Genomic DNA, 22379 nt, shown 5'->3' with positions numbered 1-22379 from the left:
GTCAACCTAAAAAAAGTGCTGCTGACTTTTTTTTCTAATTGTCATATCAACTGCTACATATGAACATCGACATGAATTATTAGCTGAAAATCTTAGTATCTAGATCCGTACATACATGCAATAGAATAGTGAGCAACAACAAGGCAGAAAATTACTTGGTCAAATAATCAAACTCTGATTGTCTGTCTGTGTATTTGTTTGAAACTCAAGCATTGTGTGCAGCAGTTTGTAAGAAAGCGTTATTGTCATCGTTTGCAGAAGTTGTCATCACTTGCACAAGCACTGCTTATATAAATCTCAATACTTAGTTTGAATCCATCCATGGTAATAATTCACTTCGCATGAAATTGCCATAATCTCAACTCATCAATTTCAACTTACTTTAATGGGTACAATTTTACTGTTTATTAAATAAAATTAAAATGAATTAAAGGTGTAATGATTAACTTAGTATAAAAACATCTTAATTTCAGCCTAATTTTAATTAATTAATTATTAATTTCGACCTAATTTAATGTGTTCATTGTTACTTTTAGTTAAATAAAATTTTAAACAAGAAAAAAAATGTTATGATTAACTTTCGATAAAAACATTGTAATTTCAACTTATCAATTTCAAATTACTTTCATGTGTCTAACTTTATTCTTATTTAAATAAAATTAAAAATGAGAAAGATAAAAAGGGAGCAAACATTGCTTCAGTAAGGTTTTGTCAAAGATATGCAAGCACATGTAGCTACACTGCATAAGCGATATACCATATATATATATATAGCTCATTCCTCTAATCTTATAAAAGAGATTTGACCGTCATCTATCATAAAGGACAATAGTAAGCAGTTGTACTTACACACTGTGTTTAGAGCTCCAATTTCTAGCTATTATAGTTTACACATCAGATTCTTTATAATAACTGCTTTGTAGTTGTGTCAATAATATCCTCAACGTGACACAAGGCATTCTTATGCACTACATTATCAGTTGTCCTCTTCATTATCTGATAACTCCTTGTTAAAATATTTGGGTTATTTCCATGCCTTATTTTGGACTTGAAAGATATCTTTAACTCTTAACTAACCCATTATAGTTGGCAAGCGTCACACTGTCTTGTTTTTACTAAACCTGAACAACACCATTGACTGCTGAAAAAGCTCACATTTTCAATTTTTTTTGTCATAATTTGTAGACTGCCAAAAATACTTGGTAGTAATGGAAAGTATGCATTTGATGATTTTTACAGCTTATATATACTCAACTACATGTGACACTTGATTAAAAGGCATCAAAGAATTCTTTCTGTGCATAGATTATCAATTGCGTCGTTACATCATAATACGTAGGTGTCAGCTCTCACTAGTCTCATTTCAGCTTGCTCGATTGTTTTTCACAAGCTGAGTGTCACTTTTTAAAATACTTCACTGATAATGAGGAGAGAATTTTATTTTTTAGAGAGTATGTGCAGTTACAATTGCAAAAACAAATACATGGTCTACCAACTTGCGTCTCTTTCTTGGTTTTTAAATTCTAATTTATTGCATTCTATGCAATACCTTTATACATCTCCTGATAGCTATAAAGTGTAGTTGTTATATACCGTATGCAGTTATTTCTTAGCTGATTTACAATGGAGCTAACCATCTTGCTTGTGTTATGTAAAAATGGACAACTTCTGTTTTATTTTACATGAGTTATTCAAACTCGCGCGTATGCCTGTTCATGCCACAATATTCATTTCAAATTAATTGAACAATTTGTAAACTTTTCTAATAGATATTTCCTATTATATCTGTGTTCACTCCGAAGACATAGTTTGTTGAATCTGTGATCATGATCAAAACAGAAATGCTGTTGGTTTTATAAATAAACTCACCGTAGGCCCGGTGATGTCAAGGATTCCTTTTACTTTTAATCAGATAGTCAGCAAATGGGTGTTTGAGTGGCTGGTTCTCAAGAACTAAACGGTGGGTGTTTTCAAAAACCAGTTGGAGTTTTGAAACTGAAAATCTTTAGCGACCTGGCGAAAGACACAAACCATATGTTTGTGAAGTTTGGAGGAAATCTATCATAAAAATGTGGAAAGGCGTAGAGTTTACACAGATTAACAGACAAACACACTTACTATGGAAAAGTGGAATTTATTAATATAGATTTAAACAAACTCATCATCTCTATCTAGCAGTAGCTGTGCAACAAGTTAGTCAAAGAGTAGCCTTGACTTGGATAGCCTGGAGTGCATGATTGGGGAATAACAGGTTGTGGTTTATTTTTGGAAAAGGCTAGTAGTGGTCACACAAATTCATCTGCAAACTGCTTCTATTGTTCAGTCAGCAATGCAGATAAGTCTGCTGCAGCTGCTACTAATTTAAGTTACCTATTAGTAGTAACCACATATTAGTTGGTAGTAATAGTACTACCAACACTGTGTTATTTTAGCATCAGAAGATGCTCTGCACATTTTCACTAATCAAGTCCGAACTTATTGATTGTCTGATGTGGGCATAATATGTGTTTTAAAAAATTTAGATCTGCTCTGCCATTTCATTTATAGAAAACCTTTGCCAACTGGTCACTTTCTGGCCACTTTATAACCATGAGCTCACCAAGATACAGCACTTCAAAACATAACAGTGAATATGAAATCTACTTTGGGCTTATCATCATAGAACTTTCAAGCTTATGCAAAGAAATCATTATTTCGTTAATAAATTATTGAACATCTAGCAATTTTTTATGCAATTTCAAGATCTTCTTTTTAGTTCATTGCATTCAGTGGCATCCTTCCATATTTTCTTGTTGAACCTTTGTGATACCATCAACTATGGCCATTTTGCACATTATGGTGCAAAATGGCCATAGTTGATGGTTGCTTCATCGGACAATGCTTCAGATGCTTCAGTTTAAATTTTTTAAAGCTTAAGTCGCCAATCTTTGCTGTTATCAGTATGCAGCTCTTCACATTTTGGCTGTAAATCACATCTTCGTGGAGCAATTACCTGTAAATGGAAGTAACTAAATGTGAGAGAACAAAAAACCGGTATTTATGGAATCACTCGAAAAATTTTAGATTTTTAAACAATCATTTATTAATTTTAGCTGCAGATAAATTCACTTGTTACTTTTGCAATATAGCATGTTTATGTCTTTAGCTTTTTTATTACCAACAGACACATCTAGTTCTTTTCAGGCTATGATGACCAAGTTACGAGTTGTCTTGCCGATTTGATATTGGCGCGATAGCTTAATGTAGGTCACGTGTGAGCGCCTTTCGCTAGTGCGGCGCTAAAATAAAAGGAATAAATCTTTTTACTTCTACCATTGGTTGAAAACGCCAGCGCTAAAAATTTATTGGTCAGTTAAGGTCTTTTCATTTTGCCCCCGTTTTACCAAGAGCGGGGTCACGGTCGGCTCTTTCGGAAATGAGGCTATACATGTACTAGCGCTTTGGGAAGTGCTCACCTTTGTTTAGGTTACTTCGGCAAATTTCAGGTTGATTTGTCTTTAACCACACGGATTAAATCAAGCCTATCACGAAAGTTTCCCTTGATACACGTGAGTTACTTTAAGTTTAATTTTAGTTTACTTTGTTCGCTATTGTTTCCGCCTCTTTTGCGAGATGATTGATAAACTAGTTTTTCTACAGGATGATACTTTTTTACATAATTTCGAGCGTACTTTGGCCTTGTAGTTTTTGGTCACATAACATATAGGTATAGAATAGAACGTAAAGTAGATACAGCTATTTAAAAAAAGACATCGTGTCAGGCTCTACATTTGCAAAGAAATGAATCAATAAAAACATTTGAGAATAGCTACCCGGTAATGACGACTAAAATATCTGACATATTTTCCCTTTCTCAGAGTTTATGACAGTGAGCTACTGTGACCCAATTTTAGTAGCTATGAATATTTATTTGCTGTTAATCTAATGTTCACATGTACCTGATCATCGTAAATATTTAGCGCTTGTAGCAGCGAGCATATCAGTGGAGTGAGTATTTAGTGCATTTATGTAAACTCGATTAAAGTTGGTGTCAGCAATGATATACACCCTGTGTATCATTGTCAGGGGCTGTATATCATTGGTGTCAGGTTGTAAATTAATGTTTTGAAGTATCGTGTAGTTGAGTTCAGTTAACACATTTAAAAAAATTGCGATCAGTAGCCTATTCAGTTTTGCGTTTTATCTCCCCTATGATCTGCTACGAGCTTAATGACAAAATCAACGAGAGCAAACTGCATCACCTCCTCTAAGGCATTACGCCCATAACAGTCTGGTGTTGTTTTGTCAGTAGTTACGGATAGTCTCAAATTTTAAGGGTAATTGAAGTCATTTATAGTCATAGCAAACACATCAGTGACAAGGATGTGAAAACCTCTGCATGTTCTGCTCACGAAAGCATATACAATGTGTTTTCATATGCAGACATCATAATTTTATCATTTTTAGGATAAGTGTTTGGCTTCAATCTAGTACTTGGATGGGTCACTGAAAATCATTGTTTTTTGGGTAATGGAAGTGGCAAATTTTTTAGTTTTCGTTGTTTAGCAAACGATGTCTGTTGTTATCATGTTAGTAGGCAGATATTGCATGCCATAACACAGTAATGCTTAGATTGCTAGCAATCGCTAGCTTTGCTCATAGATGCATTAGACACATTTGTTTTATGAAGACACAACATTTTTATTTATGTTAACATAGTCATGACATGTTCAGATTTTTTAGTAGTGACAACATATAGATTATAGAGCTAGATTAAAGAAATGTAGAATACACTGATTAATCATTTGGCTGGAATGCTATCTGTAGTTAGGTAGTGTAGTTCACTACTAGTTATTAGAATGGAAACTGCTGGAACTGCTTCATATTTTTTTCCTGCAGACTCCCAGATGCTTTGATGAATATCATTAAAACAGACTGACGTCTAGATGTATTTCCACAATACATAGTACTAATAACCACTAACCCAACTCTTGACTTTTCTCAGGGGCTCATCTTTTAGTGATGACTCAACTGGTGTCTGGGATTGTGTTTGAAAATGACCTATTACATTTTAGAGTAATGAGACAGTCAGTATCCAATTTGATGAAGTTATGGTCCTTGCATATATTGATCATCCCAAGCATCTCATATCTGAGAATACTGTCATTAAACGTTTTGCGATTGTTGCTAACACATGCTACAATTGGCATTGTTCCCACATAAACAAAGATCTTGTTAGCTCATCTTCATTCCGAATACTTGCCCACCTACCGGCTGCTTTTCTACTTTAGGAGGCTAGTTAACGCTTGAGTGAGCTATGATCAGCGTGTGTCTAGTTGACACTAGAAAGATCAATGATATTCTAGCGAATCATGTCGGTTTTAATGCTGCTCCCACATTCATTCATTGTCAAAGCTTGTTAGATGTTGAATGCTGATTAGTCAGATTTCATTGACTTTCGTAAGTAAATAAACTAGTAAGCTCTACACACTCGTTTGGCTGGCAGTTACTAGTGGTATTTATAAATGCATAAGTTCACATCCAATGCATCGTAACCATGTAGTATTTAAATTACCAGACACAATGTTTGTAGTAAGTTATGTATAACTCCTATTGTTATCATCTTTGCCATTAAATAAGGATGTACTTTACAACTGAACAATCTTATACTAGCTGCACCGATTGTAGAATTTTGTGCGATATGTTTTGGAAATGTCTCAAATCAACTAATGATCTTTGGAATTTCTCAAATCGACCCATGAACCTATGCATGTCTCAAGTTGACCAATAAATCTATGAATGTCTCAAATTGACCAATGAACGTATGCGTGTCTCAAATGGATCAATGAACCTATGCGTGCCTCAATTCGACCAATGAATCAATGCATGTCTCAAATCGACCAATGAACCTATGCATGTCTCAAATTGACCAATGAACCTATGCATGTCTCAAATCGACCAATGAACCTACGCGTGTCTCAATTCGACCAATGAACCAATGCATGTCTCAAATCGACCAATGAACCTATGCATGTCTCAAATCGACCAATGAACCTATGAATGTCTCAAATCGACCAATGAACCTATGCATGTCTCAAATCGACCAATGAACCTCTGCTCAACAACCTTCCTGTTTATACTAGTTGAAAGTCTTTATCTTTTACTCGTATTCTGCACGCAACTGGGTTGCATGCAGAGGGAGATGAATATATATTAGTTATAGTTGACAATGAATGACCAGTGTAGCGTAGAAACTCACATTATAAATGCCTCATATTGTTTGGAATTAGACTATCAATCAGTCAACTATTAAAGGAGTGGTTACCACGGGCAATGTTTTGAGGTGTTTGGTACGTATGTATACTTACTAAAGAGTCTCAGTTTTCGGCATAATATTATCAACAATTTCTGTATTGGGATATATAATTGGCTAATGCTTCATTAAAGGCATTCCACAATTTCATTTGCTACTTTTACTAATTTTAGAAAGTATTATCATTATAGTTGGTGGATTGGGACCAAACAGTTTCTTGTATAATACCTTTTTATGTTGTTTTGAAAAAGTTGTGTTCGAATCTTTTATTCAATTGTAACTGTTAGGCCTAGAGTTAGTTGCAATATAGCTTGATAGTTTGAAGTTGTTTTATTAAACTAACTTAGAGGACTCATATGGTGTCAGACCACATAGACTTATGCACTCAGGCCATTACTCACAGTATTCAGTTTACTGTGTCCTGATATTGAAACACAATCAGTTTTTTTTGCTTCCACTGTAGGTTACTACCATTGTTACTTGACTGCTTAGGGGAAAGAAAAATTAGCTTGTTCTACTGAAAAATAAATGTTTTGTAAAAGCTCTTAGAGTGCTTTTTTCACTTGGTGTGCACCAAGTACAAAAAAGTGTGGGCAAAACAGGTACAGTTACTATGCATCGGTGTACATCAGTGCTCGCTAGTTTATAAAGCATTTTTGTCAGTGGCTATATATCTATTGGTATCCTCTTTAGATGAAGAATGTATAGATAATTTTATTTTGACCTGTTTTTGGTTTGTCTAGCAATAGCTTTGGACATAAAATTGATTGGTTTAGATATAGTAAATGATGTCAGATTAGAAATTGTAAAAGACGGTATTTGATTAGTTGATATATATTGAAATTCCCAAGAATTAACATGATACAAAATTTATTTTGATGTGCTGAGTTTTATAAAGCTCCTCAAATGTAAGATGGTCAATTGGTTTGAGACTCATCATATACATAGTATTACTGTTTGTCCACATAGAAACATGGATTAGTTTGTAGGCCTAATGCAGAATTTACGTATAAATTCATCTGTTCTGGCATGCAAACCTTACCTATTTTGATATTACCTATTGTGTTAAGCGTTTTATCGATGTCAATGATTTGAGCTATTAGGCCTGACCTTATTTCGGCTGGGACAAAGGAACTAGGAGTTTCCTCTCAAAGGTTGTCCATCGTTGCTAAGAGAAAAACATGTAAATATTCTGAAATTAAGTCAATTGCATAAAGGATCAGTTAATTGGAGAAGAGGAACAGATCTGAATGTTTCAAGTGTCTCTAATCATACATCCTAGCGTGTAGTTGCAGCCTGTCTGAAGGATCTGTAGAGAATTTTTAATATCTCTGAAAGTTGAGCTGGTTGGGAAGTTTAAATACATAATCACTAAAAGTTTTTCTACAGAACTGAGTACACATGCCCATATTTCTTACTTGTCAGTAGCTGACCTTTAACAAGCCACAGTTTTGATAAGTACTTTTGATAAGTTACTTAAAGAGTCACTAGTATCTGCTGTTTTGTCTTCTTTGCCAATAATAAGCTTTATCTTACACAGTAATTTCCATTTGTTCTATCTTTATCAAATACTGTGGACCCTCCATATGACATTGATCCGCTGGTGTTGCTGGTATTGTGAGGCAAAAATGTCATATGGCTATTATAGGAATCCATAACAATTATCTTAAGCAAACCCCCCTTCCCCATATGTAAATATCAAAGTTTTAGTTACGTACTGTACATATTAAGAATTGGTAGCAAAATAGTATCGACCTTAGTTACCTAAAGTTTATAGTAAATATTATATTAAACACTAAAATGTAAAATAAATTTGCTATCGTTTCACTCACGCAAGATCAAGACTTTACGAAACATGAAGTATGCTGAACTGAGAGAGAGGGTGCAGCATCGCATCTTGGCGCTCGACAGCCTCACAAGCGCCAAGCGCGAAACAATGTTGTAGCTGCTGCGATAAAATTTTAGTCAAAAATCGTGTAATTTTAAAATCTCTAAAAATTGTCTAAGTTCTCTTTTCAGTTTATTTCTTTGAGATGGCAGGCACACAAGATATATATCGTAAAACCTCTAATTGAACGCCATGGCGCTCTATTTTTCAACCCTTCCTCTATGGTGGCGTTCAAATAGAGGCGGGCGGTCTATTTTTACAAATAGCTCGTCAGAATTTTCGGAAGTTAAATTCAGCCCTATTACGGGCGAAGCGAATGTCGTCTCTATTTTGCTCTCTTTTTTCCGGTGTACCGATATTAAACATTTTGAATGCAATAAATATTCTAACTTACCTCTAACTTGTGAAAGATCTCTTAATTAATATGCATCAAGAAACCGAGAAATATCTCTAACTGTTGATATATATTGCTTGCAATTGACCTGCGATGATATTATAGCCTGGGTCCTTCTTTGCAGTTTGTTGGCACTTTCAAATTTTATTTCATTCTAAAGTTGAAGACATGTTTTTATTTTATATCTATGTTTAACAATCTTTCATAAAAACTCACTGCACTCACTGATATGTTTGCTACAGTTTGCAGCCAATCTGCAATAGAAATGGAGTTATGAGCATCGATCCATTGTAAACTGTGTTAAGATTGCCGCAAAATGCTATTAAATAACATGCTATAAATCTGCATATTTATAAGGTATACAACAATAATCTATCGAATGATACAAATATATATTCATGAACAAGTAACATAAACGAACCACACTTATATTACATGCAGAAACAAAAATTAACTTTTTTTAAAGCAAAAAAATATTTCTGTTGTTTGCTCGGATAGTTGCGTTCTGATTGTTGATTTCGATGGAACGATCATCTTCTAGTTGTCTGATACCTTCCACAATCTCTTCTGGCTTCAATTTTTTTTCTGCACTGCTGAACCAGCGTACAAACAATTTTTTGGCAGAGCAAAACTTTCACGCTCTGCATTTAGCACTGATGCAGTGCTAAAAGTTTGCTCGCTAAACGTATAACCTTTGGTCCAAAACTTGCGAACCGGTTTTTTATATGCATGTCCTTGAAAGTATTAAAAACCCGTTAAACAAGGGACTACTATTAGCCTAAGATAGTTAGTAGTTATTTCTATGGCGTTCCTTTCCAAGTTCTCCAGTTACTGTCGTAAATTTAAACCGTTTTATATATGTAGGCTACTTCGAAGTAAAAAGACTGCATTAAACAGAGAGCTGCTAGCCTGAGACCGTTATTGATTATCGCTTTCAAAGTTTTAACGAGAAAAAAATGAAAAGCTTCGGAATTCGACAACGAAAGAATTAACTATTATCGATATAAATGATTCATTATTAATACAATTTTGTGGACACTTTTCGACTGATCAGTTGATAATGTGCGCTTGAAAAGATCAAATAATGTCCAAGTGACGGTCAAATGAAAGTGGCGTTCAATTGGAGAGTGGCGGTTTATTTTTCAGCCCTTATCTCAGGGTGGCGGTCAATTGGAGGTGGCGTTCAAATAGAGGTGGCTCTCAATTAGAGGTTTTATGGTACATATATTCACATATATATGTGTATAGTTTGAAGATATTACCAATGTAAGCCTTCAAAGCCTTGTTTATATTCTCACAAAAGTAAGTTTGCTCGTCTTCTTCAGTGTAGTCTATCAGCAGTTACAGCACAGTTAGTCATCACGGAACGTTTCGTTTGAATCAAAAGGGCGAGGGTAGCCTTGAGAAGATTATGATTGGCAGCCAAGTGATCAAATTAGTCATAGCCACTCAACAGAATTGATCCCGGCAGTCTCTATGCCATCTGTCTCTTTATTCGTTTATCGAAGAAACATTAATTACGGTTACTGCTGATCCAGGATGTATATCAAGTTGCTGGCATCGTAGTATGCTTTTAGCCTCAATGGGATGCACGTGGAAACTTTTAGCATCATCGATAGCTGGCAGCGGCGTCGTGTATTGGTATTATATCCTACTGCTTAGGTATATGACTAGACTTGTATCAGTGAGATACATATCTTCTTCAGTATGCGGGTGTTCGGAGATATAAAGGAGATGTATTCCAAACCTTCATACAAATTTTGAATTAACGTTCCCGATCCACCTGTGTTGACTTTTGCATTAGTATTAGTGTAATGTTTGTCTGCCTCAAAAATATAACCGCACAATTGCTAGCGTTATATGCTACAAATTTTTGTCGTATTTTTAGTCTTCGTAGCATGTAAATTATTTCAAATGTCGCATATTTAATTCTTCATAGCGATTCAAACCTCCGATTCAAGGGAGAGTATTTTTAAAATCAACGAAGTATGGCATATATATTGGTATTATTGCATAAAGCTTTGCGATCGGAGGTTGGATTTTTATCGTCTTCATTGTTGCCGTCTTTACAGCTTCCCTACACAGCTCTGTTTTCAACACACGTGTTTTAAACATATCTCCGAAATAAAAAATATTTACTCCGAATTTGAAAAAAAATTTTTCACACGTTTTGACATTTGACCTTGGACGCATTTTAATTGTGTCAGTCGCGATATAAAATATGCGTTCCGCTGTAGCTAAAAGCGCAACAGACTAATATAAAAAACACGTATTTGTGTGACAATTTCTTAGTAGCAAGTAAACTTGTCAGCTACACAAACAATTGGGAGTTGTGCGACCACTCCTGCATATCATGTAAATACGTCATCCTTATTGCTACGATCAAAACCACAACTTCGAAGTTGAAAAAAATTCAAAGCATGTAACACAAGTGATGGATAAGGGTGGATGTATAGCGACAATAATGAAAATTTTATGAGAATATTATTCTTCATTTATCATTTCACTAAAAGTAACATAGGTTACTTTAGGTTCATATGTACTTTCCTTTGTTGGTTATTTGTAGTACTTCTTTTGATCATGAAAGTGGTCAGAGATTTTGAATATCCTGTATACTGAGTGTATAAGATATCTATACCTGTACACGTTATTAGATTATTCTGAGTGGGATTCTGTGATCTGTGCAGGCTCTAGTGTAAACTCATCGATGGTTATCAAGGTGTCAGGTTACAGCTTTGCATTACTATTGTTGATCTATGAACAGGCTGCACTCGATAGTTCAATGAGTTGGGAATAAATCGATGAATGGCTTGCAGGATTACGATCTGTGCTTCTCGCTTCTTTTATGGTCAACTATAATTTATGGTACTTGCCACTTGCCGTGTTTGTCTGAATAACCTTAGAGTGATTGGCTTCCTGCATATGAAATTGTTTTAGATTGGTTGATTTCATTCATCATATTTCTATTCATTTAAGGATTCTTTCGTAGGACTTATTCTCTGAAGACAAAATAGCAAGAAAATCTTCTTCCGAAGGGCCACTTTTTTTGCAGTTTAAAAACTTTCATGCATAGAGGATACAAATATGCTTATCTCTGAAATGGAACAATGCAGTAATCGCTTCGTTTCTAAATGTGAGAGCACATAAATTTTAATAACATAGCTTGAGCGGCATTTTCTTGCGCATCATTCGTAAGTGCTGTTTCCATCTTTCGCACGAAATACTCGAGCAATCGCTTGCTGCCATTCGATATGTAACAGATCACATTGTTAGTACGTTAGCTCTAGAATATTTTTGCCTTTACAGCCAAGCTTTCGCACGCGAAAAAGTTGCTTTAGGAGTATCTATGGTAGACATTTCATGCATAGAGTGATGAAAATGTTCAATTGTTTGCAAAAATATGTTATTTAAATGTATTGAATTTCTGTTGCATCATTTAAATGATATAGCTTTTCAAAATAAATATTTTAGTTTTATTTTTGGAAAAGGAGCACTCATGGTTGCTAGCTATCAGCACTTATAACAGAAATTCCGTAATCTGTGTTATAATTGAACCATCTGCTTCCCATAGCTCACAGTTGTTGATCTAACTTAGCGGATTTATCCTTAGAAAACAAACACTAATCAATAAACACACATTTGCCCCTCACACTCTTCATTGCAACTGGCTAGAAATGCAAACAGCGGATTATTATGGCCAGTAATTGTGCTCAAATATTATTGTTTACAAGCCAACTTCATTGAATTGTAATAGAGAAGCACAAATTACAAGTCGCTTGGGCTTTCCTTAGTGATCCGCTGTTGATAGACCTTTGTGTGTGTTGGCTCTTTCACTCGTTCCTTCTCAGTAACATATCAAGGCAATCTAAGTAATGCTCGTTGCTATGTGTCAGCGTGTTACGTAGCGCTGTCTGCAGACGGATGCTACCGCAAAGCAATTTCTACTGTTTAAAGATGAACTTACACCAAATTTTGGTAGATTTTATCAAAAAATAATTGGTATTTTTCTGTCATTTGTAATTTTTTGTTTGTTTGATCTGATTTGAATGTCAGTATGTTTCAAAATTGATAAAACTTGATCGTCATTCAAACGCTCAGAGAAAACTGCGAAATGACGTCATTAGTTGTCACTAGTTGCTATAGTTGATATCAGCTATTTCGTTCAAGTTGCATCACTACTCTTCCCTATTCCGTCGGTCTCTTTGCAACTTTAGACGTCATAATCGCATTTTTGCTTGATCTGAGCATTTCACCACGATCAATTTCGGTTAATTTTAATCTTGAAACATCTTGGCAATCAGATCACTTAAAATATCAAAAATAATCGTAAATAATAAAAAAATACTGATACTTTCTGATAGAACTTTGAAAAACTTTTGTGGGAGTTAATCTTTAGCCCTTTGAAGACACAAGGTGATTATCACTATGTGCAGATGCCAATTTGGAATGGTGCGCACATGGTGTTACCGCTCGTCGTCAAGTGATCCTGTTGTTAAAAGAACCCCCACTCCTTTGAGCCTCTGTTTCACAGGCTTTTTATGCTGCACTGTATCTCTCATTTGCTCTTTTTCCTACTTTTTAATATTCAATATAAACCTTCAACAAGTAGGCCTAAATTAAATTATAACTTGTTTTTATTTAGGCTTTTCTGTATAAACATTTGTTAGGCTACTATATAGTACACTGCAGTAGATGTAACCTCTTTTTACTTTTATGTTTGCTTTCGAGAAAAATGGTAATTACATTTCTTGTAAGATATACTGCTTTCAGTAGTAACCTAATATGACCTTTTTGGACATACAACATAAAATATGTGCAAACATTTATATATACCAAAGGTGTTTTGTATGCATGTGAGAGGAGCGGGGAGATGATATATACTCATACACTCTTAACTCGGCCACTTCTTTGCTGCTGTGACTTGCTTACAGTAAAAATATATGTTTGACAATTTTTAACATGATTTTGTAACTCCGAGTTTTGGTTAAAAGAGCCTATTTTAAACTAAGGACTACATGTACAAGAGATCAATGTATGAATATACATTGATCTCTCTGTATCTCGTTTTTATGTGCTCTAAGATATGGGCTGTAGTATTTGACATCATTCTAAATATTTGATTGCTCAATGAAGTTACACTGTAACATTATTTGTTTGATGTGATATTTCCTCTTTATTATAAAATTCTCCTTTGCAGGAATTTGCCAAAGAGTTTGTAAAAAAGTCGTTTGAGACCGACGAGTTATTAAGTCACAGCCACGCGTGGTTGGATCGAGACGACTTTACTGACACGACATTTGACCTGGACATTGCCAAACTAGAATACTCATGGAGTGAAGTCAGAGATAAGCTCTCTACACTTGCAAGGTATTACTCTTTCAAGCTGATTATTCTGCTATCAACAGTTGTTTGTGGTAAAAAGATGGTTGCTGAAGATTATCATTATAAATGTTATAGAAGCTTGGAGCAATCCTGACTAGAGTTTAAATTATTGCAAGAATTTATGATGAGATTTATAAGCATCTCAGCTCCAATAATTAGCTTTCTCACCACTATAACTGTAAGCTGAAGGGTTGTGTCTGAATCGTATTTAAACCATAATAAGAGGAGTGTCTGTCCATCTGTGTGTCCATTTCCCACAAGCCACTCTTACACGCTAGGATAAAACAATGATATGAAATATAAGATGAAATCGTGTTTTTTAAAAGAGTCTTAAAAAAAGATGTTTTACTTTTTTACTTGCCTTTTTAAAGCAATTTCCGAGCAGATCTACTTTTGAGTAAAGCTTCGCGAGTTCCAAAAATCACCAGACGATTTGATTTTGCAAATTTGCAATATCGAATAGCAATATATCGTTAATAGTCCATTTATAGACGTTTCGCGATATATCACGATTTTATTATGTAAAAAAAGGCTTGCAAATTTTTGTTAACATTTATTTGTATATTTTAACTTAAAAGAAACTGTTTTTTTATGCTAATTAGAAACATTTATTTCATGAATGCCAGTGTGCGTGGAAAGCTCCAGAATGAACTTAGTATAAGACTAGACGACCCATGAATTTTAGTTCCAGTATTGCTATTCTGAAAATCGTCAGACGTGATACATTATACGTTTGTACGATTGACGATATCTCTGTAAATGGTGACAGTTTTCAAATCGTCTACTTTTAAAATTGCCATCAAACAATTAAATCGCCGAATTTGCTGAAGCAGCAAGAAAGGAGTCAAAAGACAACGGTGGAACCAATATAAAATGCTTACAAGGAATGTTGTGTATTCAGAAATGTTGTAGATGTTTGCTTCTACTTATTTTCTAAACAATAGGTTCAGGGAATTATGTATATCATCCAAATTATAGCATGGCAATAAAAATACTAATAGCTAATATTGAAGCGTTATTTCTGATGAAGCAATTTTATTTTTTGACACACATAATCAAGCGCAACTTTAGATATCAATTTGCACCTTCTGGAGTGCTGTGTTTCAGGAAAACACTGTGAGTGGACAGTTTATGTCTTTGTGGTCACTTAGTTTAGCTTTTCGCTATAAACACTACATCTCCACAATACAAATCGATATAAATATAGTATGTATATATAACTTTTACTAATGTACACTTGCCGCTTCAAGCATGATGTTACGCTATAAAAAATCTATTCGCATGTCACCAATCTTTGATCCTTGCACTTCCTACTCTGATGTAATTATGAGTCAAACATAGTCTCAGCAGGCCCACTCACTTGCTCAGCCTAGTAATTTTCTTACTAGCTAGTAGAATGGAATGCAGTGTTGCTTATTATAGGCCAATGATTCAGTATTGGATGAAGGCCAATGAGAGCTCACTCTTTGCTCCTAACTAGTATCTCTCTAGTATTATTATAGCTTTCCAATGTCTGGTCAATTGAGGCTCATTATCTGTTACTCTCACATAAGATAGTAGACAAAATGACTGCCTAATTTATCTTGTTACTTTGTACCAAATGTAGTCTTGCTGCCAACGCTAGTGTCAGCGCTGGTATGTTTATCTGGAGGTCATTATTGTAATGTTTATGGTATAATCTAGAGCTATAAACTAATTGCAGATGATCAGGATATCTATAGAGAAGGCTTGAAGAGTGTCAGTAAGAGGTTGAAAAGGAAATAGTCACTGATCTCTTCGTTTTTTTGTTAATTTCCAGCTATATTAACCAATAATTTACAATTCGTGTGTGGAACAGATAAGATGATCGATGTTCCATACACATATAAATTGTAAATTAGGGGTTGTTATAGTTGAAACTTAATAAAAAAATGAAGAGATCACTGACTGTTTAATTTTGAGCAAACAAGATTATCGTTGTTTCTGGATACAACTGCAGCTTATTTTAGAAGCAACTACAATACTCGATTATAAATAATTGATACAAGCTGTGTGATTAGTTGGATATGTTAGAAGAACAATCACAATATAGTTCATGGCTTTGTCAACTGCAACTGGGTAGCATTTTCAAATTGTGCAAATTTCTTTGTCTAGTGAGTTATAGACAACTTCAACAAATGTTCAAAATATCGCAATTTTAACAGAAAAATATTTTAAGATTGATTTCTTTTTGAAGATAGGTATTTTCTCTTAGATTTCTTGAGTCTAGCTGGTGCAATACCGTAAATTCTTGAGAACCGAGTCAGTTAGGTTCTATTGACGATTTATAAACGCTTGCATGACAATGCATCTGCAAAAGTCGTTGACTGAGATGTTTATAAATCTGTTAGTATGTTAGACTATGATCGCTGATCACTTGTCTTATAGGAAAAATGTTTAGTGTATGCTAAAAAGTATTATTTAATATATTTGTGAGTCTTTAATAGAGTGAATATAGCTACCATGTCAGTCATGGTAGCTAGTAGAAGATAATTCCAAATTTGGGGATATCTGCAGGACTAAATTAAATCTCACTGCTCACTCTATTTCGCAATAGATATATTATTGAGATTTTGCCACAAATACCATCAAGATAACTTGCTGGAAAGGCGGCAGCAACCCTTAGTAAGGAGTAATTAGTCTAAGGACTTTAGTGTCTGTTGAATCCTGTAAAGCCGTGGTCACACGGGCACCGAACCGAACTAAATGACGCAAAACGACGTCGTTTTCAGCTCTAAAAAGTTCGGCTGAGGACATTTCTGGCCGAAACGAACTATTTCGGTACTGCTCGAAATTTCGTGCCGAACCCTTGCTCTTATTGGCTGGTTAAAATTCTAGAATTCTAGCGAGCACGCGTCACATTTCTTCTTACGTGCGTGTGAGTAAAGTTAAAAAAGAAATGGGACGATACTTTTATTTCGTTAAATAAACAACATGAAGCAATTTACGACAAGGTTCACCCGGACTTGTGATTGGGTTGCATAAATGTAAGATGTTGCACTTAAGTTTTGCATAAATGTAAGGGAATGGTTGTGATTTTCTTTCGTGTAGAATATAAGTAATGTGTCATATTCATCCTGATGAACTATCGTTGACTGATTTATTTATGTAAAACCACAGTACTATGATAAAGACTGTTTTTGTTTGTTATGTACTCAGCATAGAAAAACATTCATATGTTAATAAAAAATATATAATTATTTTGATGGGAAGGGTTAGCAAAATATTTGTATCGAGTGATTTATTTTGAGCAGTCGAACGATCTTCTGATAAATCTGCTGTGTAATTATAATTTATAATTGTTCCTCAAAGTTTTTTTGTCTACAATAGTAATATTTAACTCAAATACATAACAACTACTAATGAAACCGTGTCCTGTCTCTATACGTATGGTATCTAGGAAGCGAAGTTACTTCGGTGGCCGTGTGACATGTGCCACGAACCGAACCAGCCTCCGAACCGATCCTACGTCGGTTCGGTGCCCGTGTGACCACGGCTTAAGGCTACTATGGCAGATGATTTCTTAGAGCCTCATGCTGTCAACCCATCATTTGTTTTTATTTCTGTCATTTTTATATAATTATGTGAAAGTTCTATTCTGATCAACTGAACTGAAATTCGATCTAATTTAACCTGATAAACAATATCTGACTATCTTATCCGGCACGCCGAGTTGTTTCTCTAAAGCTAACATTTTTATGTTAGCTTTTTGTGTTTGCAAAATCTTAGAAAAGAAGCTGTTTCTGACTTATGATTTGTCTGCACATTGTAACAGGACTTGAATATGTATTTACTTTGAGTGCATTATCAGTCATGTAATTAGTGTATGCAATTTATTATTATGCTAACCACCAATTGTCAAAAACCTTTCTCATACTATTATTGTCTGACAATGAGAAGGAAATAAAACAACTACAAGTGATTCAATGTATTTAATTTTTAAACTGAAGTATTATTATATGAAATAATTGTTCTGTCCCATTTAATAATAAAAGTTTTAATAGTAATAATAATTTGAAGCAATGGCATTCTTATTTCTTAGTTAAGGATGAAGTTACCTCCCTTGATCATCATCTGAATGCATACATGTGCCTTCATTGACAAGAAATTCATCAAATGTATCATTGGCAAACAATTTTCTTCGATTAGCCATTTTATAAATTAATCTTTTCGAATAGCGTTCACCCGTTCGGTTATATCTTGAGATTAAATAGTCCAACCTTGGCAATGTATCAGCAACACCTGAAAGAAAGCTCTGTTTCATTGATGTGGACAAACCGAAAGAGAAACTGTGCCTGAGTTTTTTCACACTCAGAATTATGTGAAAAAACAACTCCATGAGTTATTTCTATTTCTATTTCGTTTTTTTCAATAGTGACTTTGGCTGTCAAGAACTGCAAGCTGATCTAGCCAAAGATCTCTCAGCTCAAGGCGGGGACGGTTTTTCTCCCATATCTTCATCTTCCTATATTCCACGGAGCCGACTCGTAAATCGCCGGCGTACCAATCCTGACGGAACTCAAGGCCATCAGCCGAAGCATAAAAGGAAATTTGTTCCTCACTTAACCTGGCAATACAGAGCTGTTATCAAAAGCCATGTTAGTGTTAATACTTTGACAATATTATCACTCCGGTCTGTTGCTGAACTATCTGAGAAGTTGCAGGAACTTGAGGACACTTTTTTGTTTACATTTAGATATTCTTGGCAACTAGTAAACCCCTCTCCTTAGTCAACAGATAGCTGAAAGATGAACTTGCACAAAATTGTAGTTGATTTTATCAGAAAGTATCGGTATTTTTCTATCATTTGCGATTGTTTTTGATGTTTGAGTGGATCTGACTGCCAGGATGTTTCTAGATTAAAATTGACAAAACCTGATAGCTAATCGTGTTTAGAACACCCAGAAAAAATCTATGCTGAAATGATGTCGCGGAGTTGATATCATTGCTATAGATGAGATCGGCTATTACGTTCAAGTTGCAGCATTGAAGTCACGATTCTGTCTGTCTTTTCGCAATTATGTACACCATAATCATGCTTTCATTTGATCTGAGTTTTTTAACTGCGACCAAGTTTTGTCAATTTTAATCTTGAAACATCCTGGCAGTCAGATCACCTCAGACGTCAAAAACAATCGCAAAGGATAGAAAAATATCAATACCTTTTGATAAAATCTACTAAAATTTCATGCAAGTTAATCTTTAGACAAATTAAAATCGCTGCAGTTTTGTTTGCAATACCATCAAATTTGTCCAGTTTCCAAAAGTCAGGAATTGTGCTGCCTTTCAATTCAGAGATTGATAAGCTACATGTAAATGCTTGTGTGGGCATCTGTATAGCTTGGCAGCTGGCTTGTTTAGAAGTTGGTTTGGTCAGTAAATAGCTGTAACACAGTACAAGCTGTTTGAGGCTACACATACAAACAAGCACCGCTGTTACCGGGGTGACGTCAGGTTGGCATTAGCCTTGAAGTCATTTGAGAAAGTGGTTTCATTATGTTTTTAGAGCGAATAGGTTATCTAGCTTGCACCTATGCAACCGCAACACAAGTGGACTACTCCTTAGTATTCCTTCATTACTAGTATTAGAAATCATTAGTATTTCTTCATTTTCCTTTCTTTAAACATGTAATGAAAAACATCATTATTTTGATGATTACCAATGCCAATACAGGTTATACATACTAGCAGAAATAAAACTGAGCTGTTCTTTGTTTCATAAAACAGTTTTGTTGACGACCACTCTCTGCCTTCATTCGTAATGTGAATTGAAATATCAAATTTTCAGTAGCTCAAAATAATAAAAATAATATTGTATATAATAATATTGTGATAGAAATTAAGCTAAAGTGTACCCACCCTCAACTGCTAATATTTACATTAAGAATAGCTGTATTTTATTCGTATGAGTTGCTTAAAGTTTATTAGTGATTTTGTTAATCGATTGAATAGCCAGAAATCTGGTATTCAGCCCCAAGTATACTTTGTGACGAAGGTAGATGCCTGTCCCTCAGTGACGGGATTAATTTAATAGTTCAAGACTACAACCTTCAAGGATTTAGCAAGGATTCAACGAAAGTGTTAGAGTCTTCATGAGAGATTTTATGATTATTTTAATTTGCTCCATACACAAACAGAATGCTTGCTAATACAAGGTTTAGCAAAAGATTAAGAGTTAAACCCAGAGTTATCAACAGTCAACTTTCACTTCTTGTTGAAGCATTTTCTTATTAAAGTACATTTGAGCTTCACAAACAATTAGTTATAAATTAGTTTGTGAAATCTCACGAGTTGAGATTCAGATAACAAGTTTGGAATCTAATTAGAATTTTACACAGGTTAAATTTAATTTTTTTGTTTGTTCTACACATAGTTTTAAGCAGTATAAATGTTTTAACAAAAAAAATATATATAAATTTTATATTGGAAATTGTCCAATAAAATATATATACATATACAGTCAAACATGGATAACTTGCCCGCGGATAGCTCGAACACATGGTTAACTCGAATGGTTTCTTTGGTCCGTTCCCACGTAATGATAAATTGCTATAGATAACTCGAATTCAACACTGTTAACTCGAACTGTTTTTTGCCCAGCGGCTACTGAAACGGTTGTTATCGCTTTAGAAAATCACTTTATTCCAAGCCATAGAGATAAACCTCAACTTTTCGTAATTCATAAGCGTCGTTATTACCACCATCGGCAAAATATTTTTGTCAACGACTTTTCTAAAGTTTGGTGAAATTTGATTTATACCAAACATCCGCTTAGCGATCGCCCTTCGGAAGCAAGGTAAAGTGAAGTAATCTTTGCATAAACTTCAAGAAAAATCGGCAAAATTGATCGTGGGTAAAACGCTCAAAAGAAAAAGATGTCTTTTCTTTTGAGCATTTCAACATCGATCAAGTTTTGCCAATTTTAATATAAAAAACGTCCCGGCAACAACATCACCTCAAACAACAAACCAATCTCAAGTGATAGAAAAATCTCTATACTTTTTGATAAATCTTTCTTAAACTTTACATTAGAAGCATTTAATTTGAAATAAGTCATTTATGGTTTTGATTTATATTATAGTTTGTGTATGTACATATATCTACTAATAAATAAATAAATACATGGACTTGTGACGGTGCTCTGATAACTTGAACGCTCTGATAATTCGAACACTTTCGCTCGGTCCCGGGAAGTTCGAGTCATCCATGTTTGACTGTACATATATATGTATATATATATCTGTTTGTGTATGTATATATATAATTTTATTGGCAGTACATAATCATTTTCATTGAAAAAAAGTTTCACATGGTGCCACGAAGAAGAGTCAATAAATGGAAAGGCATCCGGTGTCATAAGCGCAAAAACAAAAACTTATACATCATCTAGGTAAGGTTGTTACTTGTCTAAATCAGGCCATTTCCTTTGAAGAATGCTTATAATTCCTCTTATTCTTGCATAAGCTGGTCACCTTCATTTATATGTGTATGTTTTATTGTTTAACCTTGTCTCTAATGCTCTGCCATTTTAGGTAAAATATAAAGACCGCACTCCCCGTAGCTCAATTCTAGGCAGCGACATTGGCAGCGAGTCAGACTCAGTCTACAGTGAGCCACTTTATTCTAATAGAAGACTGAGGGACGTGGACTCCAACTCCAGCCTATCTCTTCCATCTGTTGGACAGCGTCATCTTGCTGGCTCCAGCAGCTCCCTTCCGACTCTCAGTGATGCAGGTAACAATGTAGCATACAACAATGCTTGTTATCGATTTGACACAGGCATTATGTTGGCTTATAGTTGTCTGTTTCCTTGAACTAGTATTATCCGACTAACCTGCGTCAGGTGAAGCCTAAAATGCCTCTCTTGGTGATTGATATTTGTTTATAAATTTGGTCATATAATATCTTTTGAGAAAGTGACGCGTCAAGCTTGACTGGTTTGTATTCAGCGGTTGTCAGGTTTCACTTCAGTTGATCATTTTCTAAAATGATTCAAATTAATCTCTATCACTTCAGGTCTAGAAGAGCTAGTCTAGCTTAGTAATTTATCTGCGCAGGTAAAATAGACGCAGCAGGACTGGAAGAACTGCTAGCAATGTTTTCCGAGTAGTGCGTCTGCACAGGAAGATTGTATTATCTCTTAAACAAGTTTGACACCTTGTATTGGTACCTACAGATGAACTTGCACAGAAGTTTGATAAATTTTATTAGAAAGTAGAAAAGTTCATTGTGGTTAGAACCCTCAGAAGAAAAACATGTGTGAAATGATTTCATTAGTTGCTATTGTTAATATCGGCTATTGCGTTCAATGGTCGATCTCCTGCAACTATCGACGTCATAATCGCACTTTGGCGTGATCTGATCATTTCACCACGATCAAGTTTTGTCGATTTCAATCTTAAAAC

At 34.8% G+C, this 22379-nt stretch overlaps 1 protein-coding gene across 1 annotated transcript in view; it reads left to right on the top strand.

The window, feature by feature from the left end:
- The window catches only part of LOC137397433 (uncharacterized), a 45437-nt gene extending 23353 nt beyond the window's left edge, over window positions 1–22084 (top strand). The window contains exons 3-6 of the mRNA XM_068083722.1: window positions 13772–13941; window positions 18350–18572; window positions 21507–21708; window positions 22032–22084. Of these exons, the coding sequence (XP_067939823.1) occupies window positions 13772–13941; window positions 18350–18572; window positions 21507–21708; window positions 22032–22084 (648 nt within the window). The remainder of the gene's footprint in view (window positions 1–13771; window positions 13942–18349; window positions 18573–21506; window positions 21709–22031) is intronic.
- The last annotated feature ends 295 nt before the right edge of the window (window positions 22085–22379 follow it).

The sequence above is a fragment of the Watersipora subatra genome, chromosome 5 (assembly GCF_963576615.1).
Source record: "Watersipora subatra chromosome 5, tzWatSuba1.1, whole genome shotgun sequence".
NCBI classification, from domain to species: Eukaryota; Metazoa; Bryozoa; class Gymnolaemata; order Cheilostomatida; family Watersiporidae; genus Watersipora; species Watersipora subatra.
This window is presented reverse-complemented; position numbering and strand designations above follow the sequence as displayed.